Source organism: Cyanistes caeruleus, chromosome 2 (assembly GCF_971803275.1).
Source record: "Cyanistes caeruleus chromosome 2, bCyaCae1.hap1.1, whole genome shotgun sequence".
Taxonomy (NCBI): domain Eukaryota; kingdom Metazoa; phylum Chordata; class Aves; order Passeriformes; family Paridae; genus Cyanistes; species Cyanistes caeruleus.
In genome coordinates, this window is record NC_141702.1 from 72,334,349 (window position 1) to 72,348,234 (window position 13,886).

Consider the following 13,886-nt stretch of genomic DNA (forward strand, 5'->3'; position numbering starts at 1 on the left):
GCAGCTGGCAGAGTGTTAAATCAGTTAACAGTTGGGCCCTTTGCTGCGCTGCACCACTGCTGCTGCTGCTGCTGTTCCCAGGGCCGCTGCCCAGTTTGGCTCATTGAGCTCCCCAGTCAATGGAGAAGGCATCTCTATTGTGCACCTCAAAGCATGCTCACAGCCCCTGAAAGAGAAACAGGCCCCAAACTACTGGGGCAGATCGTATGACAGGATTACTTGCTTGTTGTTCCTCTTTCTTTCTTTTTTTCTTCTTTAAAGGACTTCTATTGGACTACAGGAAGGAATTACGTGAGGGGGAGACCGTATTACATAGTGACAGCTGGAAAACTGGGGATTGCAGGCTAGTAACGGAGCTGGGTTCCTTCTGTGCCGGCTGGACACCTACCTAAGGCATCTTTTAATTAATTTGTGCAGAGAGTGATCTCCAGAGCCCAGGCAGCGCAGGGGAAATCCTCGTGCGACTGGTATCGGTGGCAGCCCGCCCCCAGCACTGGGGTGAGGACGGGATCTTTTCACAAAAGCACGCACAACAGCTCCTCGTTGCCAACCTTAGAGCACAGAAGTGCAAGCATTTATTGTTCTTACAGGATCCAGACCCAGGAAATGTGTTAAAGCTGTGATTAAGGAGAGCTCTGAATGCCTGACACTCCAGTCACTGCACAGATCAGGTTCTTGGCTAGCAAAAATCAGTATTTTCTCTAATGGTGTCAATAAACATTGCCCGGCTGATGAACTTCCCTGGCAGCCCAGCAGTGCTTCTGTAGCTGGCTCTGGTACACCTGCCTAAGCAACAGCAGACAGGCAATTTGTAACCACCCCTCTGCTTTCTGCAGGCTGTGTGTGCACCCCACATCCCTGTACCTGTGCTCCCAGTAAGACATCTACATTTTGCCTTCCAGTGCTGTAAACAGGCTCAGCACCAGGGACCTCTGGCATTGCTCAAGGGAAGGACAGTAATCATTCCATAGGTGCCCATGTTGGCAGCAAGGGAATTCCTGTCTGGAGTTTCAACGTGACCCTTGACCACTACACTCCCCCAGAAATGCACAAAGATTGCACATTTCTGATGAAGTACACGTATGTGCCTCATGTCACCTTGTTAGTAGCATCTCAAGGCTCCAAAGCTCTTGAATTGACCCCTCTGTTCAAATAGCACTCAGTTAAGACACAGCGTAATCTAACTTCTCAGCAGGTGTAGAAAGCAGTGCCACCATCTAATCTAGGCCTAAAATCTGTACAAAATGTGCAGTCCTGCCCTGGGTAAAAACAGCACTTTCAGTTAGGAACTACAAATCCTGCTGGGGGATGGACTTACAATGACTTACGATATCAGTTTTCCTTCACATTTTTGGATTGAGGGAAAATCAAATCTTGAAGCAAAGTGTTAAATTCTGCTTTGTTTTGGTTCAAATGCAGTGGTGTCTTGGTCTGTAAAGACACCAAAACTCCCAAGCTTTATGACATTCTTGGAGAGGAGAAAATATTGGCCCAATTTTCATCTACATGCTGGCACGTTTTCACCATTCTGGAAACAAGCAAGGACACCAAAGTGGATTTAAAAGCAGACTGGCATGAAACAAGTTGCCACAAGAGAGGGTTTGAATTTAGAGAGCTCAGGCTGTGTTGTGATAAGCTGCAGATAAATGCTTTTATCATCTCCACAATAAAGGCAAGGTAAAAGACCTGGCACGCAGCTCGGCACAAGCACGGGGCACTACCCCACACGTGCCACAGAATCAGACCCAACACTCAGGCACTCACCACAAAGCAGATGAGGCAATGTAAATCCCCACCCTTGCTGGCTTTGTGGTAATTTGTTCATGTTCTTGTCCCAGGGTTGAGTAAAACCAGCCTGTTCTGCCAGAATGTCCTGAAATAGCAACATTTGCTGAAATTGTACATCATTATTAACACCTAGAATTACATCAGAATGGATCATATCTTATCCAGCTCTACCACACGTCATGTAGTTGCTGAGCACACATTATTGTACTATTCAGTCATTTAATTAAAACAATAATTGAAGCATAGGATGAAAAATAAAGAGCCTTTTTTCTGAAAAACGTACAACTTGGCTTTACGAAAAGACGGTATAGTTACCTGACAAAAATGGGAAGAGGATTTTTGTGCTAGGAACAGAAAAAAAGGGGATTTTAGAAGCATGAGAAGTAAGAGGAGCTGGTAGAAAGGCCAGACAGAGTACAGCTGACTGGCCAGGCTACAGGAACCACTGAACTGAGGTAACAGAAAGGATAGACTGGATGAAAGACTAAGAAGTTCGCTTCTGCAAGCTGGGGACTGCAAAGGGACAATATGTCTGAGAAAAGATTTTCAGAAAACTTGAAAGAGGCAAAGCTGGGGGGAAGGAAAGAGAGAGAAATGGAAGCATGGGATAGTCTTCAGTTCCAAAGTTGGAGCTGAGAGATCAGGAACCAAAACCCGAGGGTCAGGGAGGAAAACATGGAGGAATACCAACACAGAAAGACCAAGACATTTCACACCTTCAGAGTGTTTAACATTCCCAAGCATCCAGACTTTCCGTATCCTAGTGGCTGTCACATTTCACCCTATCTGTCGTGGCCCGCTTCACCGACAGCATTCATTTATCAGATGCGGCTCTATCCCCTTCATATACGAGACAGAAGGAACTACAGGACAGGACTTCTCAGCCCTGGTGTCTGGAATGCAGCTCCTCTTGGCACCATGGCAGAGCTGGGGCTCTTGGTGCCTAATGAGGGGCAATCTGGTCTAGTGATCCCAGCAGGCGAGGCTGGGAGGTGGGCATGCCGCGTCTCGTGCCAGCTCTCACATTTGCTTCTCCCTCTGTAAAGTGGGAATACCACCTGCCAGCCCCACAGGCTTGTCATGGGGATTGATTAATGTTTGTAGACATTTTTAAGAGAGGGGGAAAGCTCACCAGACAGAGCTGCTAAAAGGCTGTGTGCAGACAAATGGTTTTATCACTGCCATGGCTTAAAGTGAGGCCCACACCATAAAAAAATTGTTACATTTGGATTCAGTTATGTCCAAAAGATCTGTGACTATCCAGTACAACTACAACATGCAGAAGTCTCCGAACAAGTGACTCTTAACCAAGCCAAAAATAACCCATCCCTTGTCTTTTGCTTTTCTCCAAAAATCCCTCTGTAGCCTTGCATGTCTTCAGGGCTTCCACATGATGCCAGTCAGAGTCTCATCACAAAAACTTTCTAACCTGGGCTCCCACTGGAAAGCACACCTGGCCCTGTGTCCTAGCTGTAATGCCAGCAGTTAATCCAGGGGCACGTTAGCTCTGCTGCATCCTTTCCGCAGTTTGCCCCAAAACTTGCGCCTTGAGTTTTGCCTCCCGGCCCCAGGCCGGTGGAAGACGTGGGGATGGGGTAACCCCTGCCATGGCGGAGCTGCCATTCCAGAGCACAGATAAAAGTGAAACCTGAGCAGAAAATGTTTGCGGTGCCACTGGCAATCAAGGGCCGTGTTGTCCCAGCAACGGGAACACTTCATCAGCTCAGCTAACAGATGGTCAGTGAGCAACAGGCAGCATATGTTCCAATAAGCACTGACATCAGCACAGATGGAGGGTGGGCAGGAGGCTGGCCCTGAAACATAACCTGACATTTCCTTCTCATTTGGTGCTTCATTGTTATAACTCACACAGGAAGATTAGCAGGGAAAAGTGAATAGCATTAGGGAATCTGCTCAGGAACCGATTACTAACACTTCACTGCAGTTTTAGATTTTTACTTAACCAGAGTGCAACATTGTTAACAACATTCAGGGGCAGAAAAGGAAAATGCACTGGGTTTTAACGATGGGGCTTTATTTTCATCACAGACAGGTTTTCCCAAGAACACTAATTAACAGATTGCCGCCTTCTAGGAGTCTAGATCTCCAGTTCCACTATTTCTACAGCTTTTTCTTTTACTCCTTCCATCCCTCCCCCAACAAAATGCACCCAAATACCCCACAGAATTAAATAAAGCTCCACAACATATTGTCACAAAGGGCATAACTTTCCTCAGCCCAAAATAAACTTTAATGCTTGCTACAAAAGACAGAAAAACAACGACAAAAGGCAAAAAAAAAATCTATTCCTGCTGATGAACTTTCAATAAAAACTAGGATTCAAAGGAGCCTGCAGTCCTTGGAATCAACAACAGATTGATCTGGGACCTAGAGGATCAGTATACAAACAGGTTACATGCAAGTTGTTTATTTACAGACTTGCACTGATGATAATGGGCATGCATGCTGCATGGCTCCAAAGTGCCTCTTTGTGACAGACAGCAAGATGTCAAGTAGATACATCCAAATGATGTAAGTGTACAGCTGTATCACAGGCTGATATTAAAGAGGCAGCCACAGCCTTCTGTTACCTCATGAGATACCTTTAGAAGCCTTTTCCTCTGCTAGCGCGTGGGAAAGTTTAGCAGGCACCTCCCTTCAATGCTAATGGGACTTGTATGTACATCCATCTCTTGTGTCAGCAGAACAGACCCTCCAGTGAAGCCTGTCTGCAGTCCTGGGGGACTGCCAAGCTGTTTTGGAAATGGCAAATGCTTCCATCTCTGTTCCTTGTGCCTTTCTTTGGAGGGCATGAATTTGGTCAGATTTGCAGCCTGGATAACCCCCTGTACATCCTCCTGTTTATTCACAGTTTCTTCTCTGGAGCTTTACCCAGATGCTCTGCAGTTGTATAGCCCAATTCACACAAAGGATCTCCTGCCCTTCTTCAAACTACAATATCTCTGAGAGGTGAATACAGCTCCTTAGCAAAGAGCTGCACAGGGAGTTATCTGCTGATATTTTTAAGTGGCTCCCAGTTTTGCACAGCTCAGTATCTGGCCTCAGCATTACAGAGTTATTGGGGTAGTATTCCACACACAGCAATCACTTCCCATGTCTCTCAGTTTCCTAGGAATTTTTAAAGATGGATCTGTGCTACATCTGATGACAATGAGTGCCACAAGAGACTGGTATATCTTGAGCAAGGTCACAGAGTTAGTAAATGACAGATCTAGGAAGGTGCAGGGGAACCAGTCAGGCTTCCCGACCCCCATCCTAATGATTAGACAGAATCCTCTTACAGCAGAACAAATGAGAGTCTCATCAACTCTGAACAAGTGTCCAGTGAGAACTCCCTAATGAACCATGTGTGTCAATGAGTGGACAGACACACACACAGTCTGCAGATCGCTGCATAAGGAGCAAGGCATCCCAAGACTGTGCTCTTGCTGCTAGCTGCCAGAGGCAAGCACTGCAACTCTAGCAAAGCCACTTAAGAACACTCTTAACCTGAGGAGACTGAGTAGCTGAGCCGTTTTTGAGAAATTCCAAGTACAAGGAGGCCAAACTACTGAGACATGATCATTTTATGCTCTGGGCTGTGTCATGCTTTATGCCATCAATGACTTCAGTATCAAAAAGGCAATCTGCAAGTCCGGGACTGTGCTCTTGGAAGTTCACCTCTTTTAGTGCTGTTTGAGGAATGGTGTTCCTGTCACAGGGGATGCTTTGTTCCTTTCCTCCACCACATGTACAACCAAAACTGGTACATACATACTTATTCACTGTCCCAGTCAGGCCAAAGACTCTATTTCCATCTTTAGTCCTCTGGCAAATCTTCACCGATGTTAAAGCAGTGCAGATCCTTTAGGGTGAACGGGCTTCTTAAGTGGAAGTTGGAATGGTCAACGATAGCCAAAATCAAAATGAAAAACCCAAAGCATGTGTTTTAATTGCAGCAATAATGCTGTCTGTTTACAAAACAGCTGCAGGGTGAGCACATACAGCCAGTATCTGCCAGTTAAGAATGTTTAGAATGACATTTAACAAATGAAGTCTTTCAGGATCTTCCTTCAAGAAGGATTGGTTTGGTTTCATTATAACATGCTTTTTATGAGTAAAAAAAAATAAATTCTGTATCTCTATTTGCACTACACATGCTCCAAAATATGAGGCAAGTGGGGCATTGGGATTATTTATCCAACCAAACAGGCCCTGAGTGTGTTATTTCTGGACAGAGGTAATTCTTCTAGGAAAACCAGCAGCCAAAGGATGTTAACATTGCTTAGATCTCCAGAAGTTCCTATGTCTATTAATTAAGGAATCAACCTGGCCAAGGTACCTGAGCATTCCCTTCTAGTGATTCCCTCAATTCTCTGAAGCAGCATGGATAATCTGATGGATAAGCAGATGGGTAATCTGAGCAAAGAACAGAAAGAGGGGAAACTGCTTCTGCCTCTCCTTCACTCTCCAACTTCCTGATCCTCAGAATAAGCAGGTTATTCATGTTTACTGAAATAAGAAGACAAGGGGCAAGGGGTACAAGTTGCGCCAGGAAAGGTTTCATTTCAATATAGTAAATAAATTCTTCACAATGAGAACAATCATTCACTGGAACTCTGCAGGGATGTGGTATGGTCCTCATCACTGGAGGTTTTCAAGATATGATCATATAGGGTGCTAAATAATCTCACCTGGGCTCCTTCTCCCATGCAAGTTTGGGTCAGGTGATTTTACAAGGCCCCCTGAGTTGTTCTATGATTCTGTATCTCCCACTGCTTTAAAAAAACCCCAAAACCAAATGAGTTTTACAAAATGCTTTTGGGAAGAGAGACTGGTTTCACCTTAATGTGGAGCAAGTCCTTCTCCTTAAGGGAAGGGAAGGTCCTGTGTTCCCTCACCTGCTTCCATCTACCTGTGCTTGTCCCTCCTTTGTGCTGGCCACAACAGACAGATTTCCTGGTCAAAAACCAGAGTTGTTGTTAGTTTCTCAAGGAGGTTAGCTCTCAGTCAAGCCGACTCCCTGACTTTGTAAACAAGGCATGAGCAAGGCAAGCCTGTGGACAGTAGTTTCCAATTTGCTATAAAACAGTGCACTGGAAATTTTCAGGACAGAAAACAGTAATATCATTCGACTTCAAGTTCACAACAAAGCAGCCACAAATGTGTCCAAGCGTTAAGTGACAGACACTGGTGGGTCTTGTCCTCAGTTGTAACCACGGAAGCTGCAAAGTGCGACCACAGGCAGTGGTTTGTACAGGTCCACCTGTAATGGGTGTGCTACACCCTCAAGTAAAATCTCATTCGGGCAGTGAAATGAAACCAGGGCATTGTCAATTCACTGGAGGCTTCCTGAACCTTTGCCTTGGGGGCACTGAGAGCAGGGGCCATAAAGTATGGAAGGGTCTTTACTGAGGGCATATCCTAGAGCATGTCCTGAAACAGCAGGGCAAATGGTGCAGCTCCTTCTCCTGACGTCCCCACCAACATGAGGGCTCCAGTGACAGGTTAGAGAGCTGCAAAGAGAGAGATCCCAGCAAAACTTGCTCTGAAGCAGCATAAACAGAGCAGCTCTAACCAGGCTCAGGCAATGTTAGGAGCATATTTGTGCAGGGACTGGCAGTGTCTTACAGGCAATTGCAGGTGCCTGATCTTAATGCTAGCAACTGCTTCTTTTTGTCTGTACTGTAGCCAGGACTTGTGAGCGTGAGAGAGATTGAATGCTTTGTAATGAAGGTATATTGTAACATTTCTCTCCAGGTGGCACTTTGTTAACAACAATTAGATCCTGATTCATCTTTGAAGGGCTAATTCTTATGTGGTTTGCAAGGGTCCTACAAGGAGCAAGTGTTGAGTGGGGGCACTTTAAAAGTATTAGTGAGGGGGGAAAAAAAAAAAGAATAGTGCCATAAGAAATTTGCAATACAATGCGCAAGCCTCCTTTGCACCCCACAGTAATTTGTTCTTATTCCTGTTATTATCCCCTCGGGCACTAATGGTCACTTTATTAATTAGTTGAAAATTGCATTCTAGGTCAAATGGCAGCTTTTTTCCCCTCCCATTGTTGCAAATTGCTAGTGGTATGGCCCAGTAAATGGCAGTGTTACTGCAAAATGGGAAAGATCCTTTGCTTTTCAAGATAAAGCCTATGGACCAGCTGCACTTTCCATGACATTTCTAAGCAGAGCATTTCCCCAGGCCTGCTTTTAAGCAGTTAGGAATTAAACAGAACTCACTGTCATTGTTAAGATTTCTAATCATAGGCTGTTACTGTATTTGCTCTCACTCTCCTCACCCTCCCCCCCATTTTAATTCTAGCCGAGGCTGTTTTCTAAGGTGCATCTCTTCTGTGCTTAACCCCATTTTGCAGCAAAGTAGGCAATGTGTTTAGGTGCCTTCATTTCTGGTGCTCTGATGGAAATACTTTAGAGACATCTGCTTTTGCAGAAGAGGACAGATGCTTAGCTTATTTCTGAGAAATAAGGCCATGTCTGCGGCCTCTGAAGTTAGAGACGCAAAAATTACAAATCACTCTTGAAAATATTCGCTGGCTACTGAATGTAGAAACAGAGCAAACCACAGTCTCAGAAAACAAAATGGAAATTACAGATTTTCTGAAAGTTTTTTCATAAAGAAAACTCCTACTGGGGACAATAGATGTTTAGCCTTTAAACCAGAGGATCGGCCCACCAGAAGTGAACATCAAAGCAGTCTATTTTCCATTAACTACTTTCTGCAGCCTACTGTGCTGGATGCAATCTGTCATGCCAGTTTGTAGTCCAGCAGTCAGGGAAACTACCAGAAGTCAGAAGGCCTGGGCTAATTTCCCAGCACTGTCAGCCTAACACATCTAAAAGGACGCAGCTCATATGAAGCAAGTTGCACAAGCTGTCTAAGACAAAGCATAGCCTTTAATTTTTAGTATTTCAAGCAACCCTGGCCTCGTATATGCTTAATTTTCTTCTGTAAAATTACTTTTAAACTTCTGTTCTGGTAGTCCCAACTTAAAACCAACAGAATTCAGGAAAAAAAAAAAAGGCCCTCCCTCTGGCCCTTCAGGGATTTTACTGAAGTCAAAGAAAGACCAAGAAAACTTTTTCTATGGGAGAAAAATGCTACAGAAAACTTCACACAGGCTATCCTCACATACCTAAAAGCACAACTGTTTTGTGACTGAAACTGTTTCCCCCCGAAGGACAGATCATATCCAGCACACGGGGAGGCATCTCATCCTCCAGCAGGCTGGACACTCATCCTCTCAAATTCTTAATGCTCGAGCTGGCACCAGCTGTAACTCCCAGTGAGCATTGCACAGCGCATTTAACGACCCCCTGAAAACACTGCACTCCTAGATCATAGGGACAGAAGTAAACCTTTATTTCTCTTTTTGCTTTTTGCCCTCTCCTCTCCCCCATTCCTTCCAAACTTCTAACATCATAAACAGCCTTTTTAAGCTGGACTCTTTCTACAGGCAGATGGGGGTGTTCATGAGGGAGAGGGATGGTGAAGTGATTAAGCAATAACACATTAGTGTAAACAAATGCAGAGTGACAAAATTGGGATTTCTTTCCTGCTCCCGACAAGGAAGTGTTAAGACATGCAAACTGGCTCCTGTTAGCACTTAATATTTTTTCTTTGATGCTATTTTTTAACTTGCTTGAAGCAAAAGTTTCTTACAGCGCTACTTGTTGCCAAGAACTAATATAGTAATCAGCAACGCAAAGAAGTAAAAGAATTCCTTCCTCAAAGTAAAAGGAGGCTGAATTTGTAGGTTAGCATTTATTTTGTTCAAAAACTTTAGGAAATCATTAAAATCTAATTTTTATTTAAAGCATAAACCACAGTCAATGCCTAGACTTGCACTGGTGTCACACAGTTACAAGATGAGCCTAGATATGCAGATAGTCAACAAAAACCACAAACAAATCTGCATTGAGTGTATTCCAAATCAGTGAATGCTCTGATAGGGTTTTTGATTCATTTTTAAAACCTAGAAGTTTTGGTCAGATGCACTGGCCAGCTTCTAAATTCTCTGTGCTACTGTACACCAACTGTATAGCTGCTCTCCCTCTTTTGTTTGGAGATGCAATTTCGTAGTGGATTTGTTTGAAACTCTCCTATTTGCTCCTTTGTGAAATCCCCCCTCTGCATAGGGAAGGTGAAGTAGAAATTAAATCACACCTACAAAATGAAGGCTTTGTTAAAGAGAGGAGTGTTGCAAGTTGCACAAAGATGGTGAAGATTTGAGGGGCAGCCTTATCAACCCATTTAAATGTGGTGATCATTCATATGTGTATTATGTAACAAGAGGGTCAGCTTTGTCACCAGCACCTTGCCTCAGACTTTCATAAACTTCACTGGAATTGAAAACCCTCCAACACAATGTAGATCAGAAGGACTGGAGGACCTGATTGAGTAACTAAAGTAGGGGACAAAGATGATTATCAAAAGGCAGCACATTATATACTTACATCCCTTTTAGATGAGCTGCATCATGATCACAAGTGAAAATTAAAGTATCATCAGGCAGGAAATACAGAGCCTGCTGATCTTCTGCTATTAACAACCAACCTCTTGCCTAAAACAAAGCTAAATGTGATGGAGGTAGCTCCTGAATGGTTACCTTGACCTGAATTTTCCGAATGCCATAAATACCATGTAAGTTTCTCATCCCTTTTCTAAAAACTACGATTGCTTTCACTGAATAATGAATTTTGAAGCTATCTAAAGGATATTTAGGAAACACATCTGATATCAGAACAGCTCTTACAGTACAGTTTTGTTCTTTAATATGAGTCCAAAAGCCAGCTGCAGACTTGGCTACTGAATTTTTGAGATGGGGGCACTATTTTCTATTAAAAAGCCTGCACTTATCAAGCATTTTCAGAGAGCTTATATTCAGGATTGATTTCTGTCTCTAATATTTCTTGTGTCTTTTGGCATGAATAAGAGAAGCTTAATACATTTGCAATATCAATGTATTAATATACAAAAATCATGCCTAGATTAGCTATATTAACAATTAATATATCCCCATTTATCTATGTGACCATTACTAATAAAAGGTCATTTTATAAGTGATCTAATGTGTAACCAGGAAAATCAGAACCAATGCAAAGACAAAAGCCGCAAGATACTAAATTGATGGATTGTGTGCACCCATCCTTTGCATTCTGTCTTGTCCTTGCTTCCCAGACAGTGTAACTTTCAGGTTTGTGCTTGTATCTGATCACCAAATCAATTCCTTCATCTCCAAAGGAATGGTAAACAGTAAGCACAAATATCATCACTGAGGAGAGTCTTTTGGTGATGCAAGATACAATTTTGATATCAAGCACAAACACCCAGTACAGAATACAACACCGTGTGACCAAAATTCTGCACTCAGAATAGTTCTTTGCCCCAAAGAAATGCCTATTTCCCTATTTCACAGAATCACAGAATATTCCCAGTTGGATCATTGAGTCCAACTCCTACCCAGCATCACTCCCAAGAGTCACATCAGGCCCCTGAGAGCATTGTCCAAATGCTCTTGAACTCTGTCAGGCTTGGTGCTGTATATTTGTAGTTTTTAGGGATATGGGAGACAGCAGTTGCACAGGCTAGAGAACACTAAGCAGTTCAGCTGAATAAGAATGATTTTCTTCACAAACATACATTCCTTCACTTCAAATCTGCATGTCTGTTTTTCCTCTCTTCTGTAACCATTCAAAACAACCCTGCAGTCCACATATGAAGGAAACCCTGTTAAACTGGAACCTTTATGGTCAAGTTCTCTGATATGATTTCTCTCTAGAGTCCATAAGCTTTGAAGTATTATGAACAATTCAAAGTTCAGTGAGACAGGAAATCAGCACCTCTGTGTTTCAACTTCATGCTTCTGCTTACCCTCTACTATTCCTGGTGGGAAAAAAATCTTTTGGCTTGGAAATAATAATAAGCAGCTTCTGCTTATGGTCTAGCATTAGGAAGAAAAACAACCTCACAGAGACGCTATCAATTCTTCAGTAGGCAGGGTAATTATTACCAACAATTCATACCACAGCTAGCACAGCAAAACTCCCACTCTAACTGTATTTAACTTTGTTTATTGAGGACAACAGACATCTTTTTTCATATCAAAGCCTGAAGAGGGAATTAGAACAAATTCTGGCACACAATCACATTCTTTTAAAATACGCTATTATACATCATGAGATCCCTGAAACCAGAGAAGTTTCCATAAAATTCAGACCACATTATTTCAAAAGGTTTGGAGGGGAGGGATAAAAACAATAGTAAAAAAATGACAGTACAATTACAGTCAATGGCAAATCGAAAAAGGAAGCAGGAATACCCCTGTGATGACACTGCATTTCCTGAAATGCAAATCAAGACACCGTGTTGTGTGAAATGCTGTCTGCTCAAATGTTGAATAAAACCAGAAATCCTTATTGCTTATTTATTTAGCTGGATTGTTGCTATATACAGAGTATGAAAAATATGTTTATTGGGTTACAACCAGAAAAATACATGGGGGGAAATTGAGTATGGAGTTATGGATGTCTGACAATGCTATTCACTTTGACATAACATGGATACTAAACAGGAATGAAGTTCCACTCACAGTCAACTCAAAGGAGTTACCTGCACAAGGCCAAAGAAACAACATTAACTGAATAATCACGGAATCATAGAATGGGACAGGCTGGAAGGGACCACAGAGGGTCACCTGGTCCCACCTCCCTGTTCAGCCATGGTTATCCCAGAGCACCTGGCACAGGATTGAGGCCAGGTGGTTCTTGAACATTTCCAGCAAGGGAGACTCCACAACCTCTCAGGACAATCTCTTCCAGGGCTCAGTCACCTGTACAGTGAAGAAGTTCTCCCTCATATCCAAGTGGAACTTCCTGTGCATCAGTTTCTATCCACTGCCTCTTATCCTATTGCTTGATACCACTGAGAAGAACCTCTTGACACCCTCTTGATTTTAGAAATAAACAAATACATATATTACTGAAACTGAATCCCAAAGTGAAACACACCAATTTTTAAGAAATAACTTTGAAGGTGTTTAATTAGACTTCTGGTCAGAAAAGAAATATTGAGTTCTCATATGTATTATTCATTATAGAAGTACATCATGATAGAGTCTTAGAAGAAGTTGCTTAACTGAAAGTATAAATTTGCTTAACTAAAAGTATCAAATGTAAAAGCAATTTTATTCCTTTGTAAAAAAAGTGTGACATTTTACAAGAAGGTCACATTGTTTCACTGGCAGATAATGCTTACATCAGTGATGTCAGGTTTCAAACTTCTCAGGGTTTCAGTAATGATGTAACCCTTAAGATACAGATATAATCCACAATCAAGACATAAACCACAATACAGCATAGACATGACACATTATTCATGGTCAGGAAAGTATTGTAATATAAACAACTATTACAAAAATATGCAAAAATTATAGTTTAAGTCTTAAATTTACACTCAGGAATATATCACAATGTTATAAAAAACAATTCAGACTTTCCTTTGCCAAATTGACAAAACAACATATCTATACTGGGATGCTACTGTCCCTCAGGTACCTGTAATTTAAGTTTTTGTGATTCTGGTCTCGTGAGAAGCTTAGACCTAACATGATAAGTAATTAACAAGCTGAACAGCCTTGTGTGATTTCCTCCACAGTCACACCGTTCAGTTACTCTAAAAAATTCTTAAAAACAGGCTCTCATAAACAAAAATCATCCCAGTGGCAACTCTTCCACCATCTCAGTTTGCCACTTGTAGAAATTAATTATTTACTGAGGAGGAAGGGGATATCTCCTCCGGTGTGGATGTCCTGATTCTCTACCTGGAGAGAGTAAGAGAGGAATTAAATACATTCAAGGAATATTAAAGCAGGAAAACAAGGGCTTATTAAGATAGCCTGCAAGAAAAGTTACATTTATACATATCTTAAAAAAAAAAGTGTCCCCGTCCAGTAGTTGTGTAACAATGGCTAGTATTCTGAGATCCTGGAGGATAAAGTACATGGTGGCTCTTCTTAAAACTCTTGGGTGACTGTAACTTTCAAACCCAGTCATATTAATGGGTTGGGATAGTGAATCTCATCT

At 42.4% G+C, this 13,886-nt stretch overlaps 1 protein-coding gene across 23 annotated transcripts in view; it reads right to left on the reverse strand.

Annotated features, from left to right (window-relative positions):
• The window catches only part of FAM120B (family with sequence similarity 120 member B), a 90,715-nt gene that overhangs the window by 30,378 nt on the left and 46,451 nt on the right, over window positions 1–13,886 (reverse strand). For 2 of the 23 annotated variants that reach the window (XM_023923663.2, XM_086877846.1), the window contains one exon: window positions 11,861–13,624. The exons of the other annotated variants lie outside the window; for them this stretch is intronic. In XM_023923663.2, coding sequence (XP_023779431.2) covers window positions 13,572–13,624 — 53 coding nt within the window. In that variant the 3' untranslated portion in view covers window positions 11,861–13,571. Of the gene's footprint in view, window positions 1–11,860; window positions 13,625–13,886 lie in introns of those variants that run through there. 23 annotated transcript variants of the gene reach the window in all.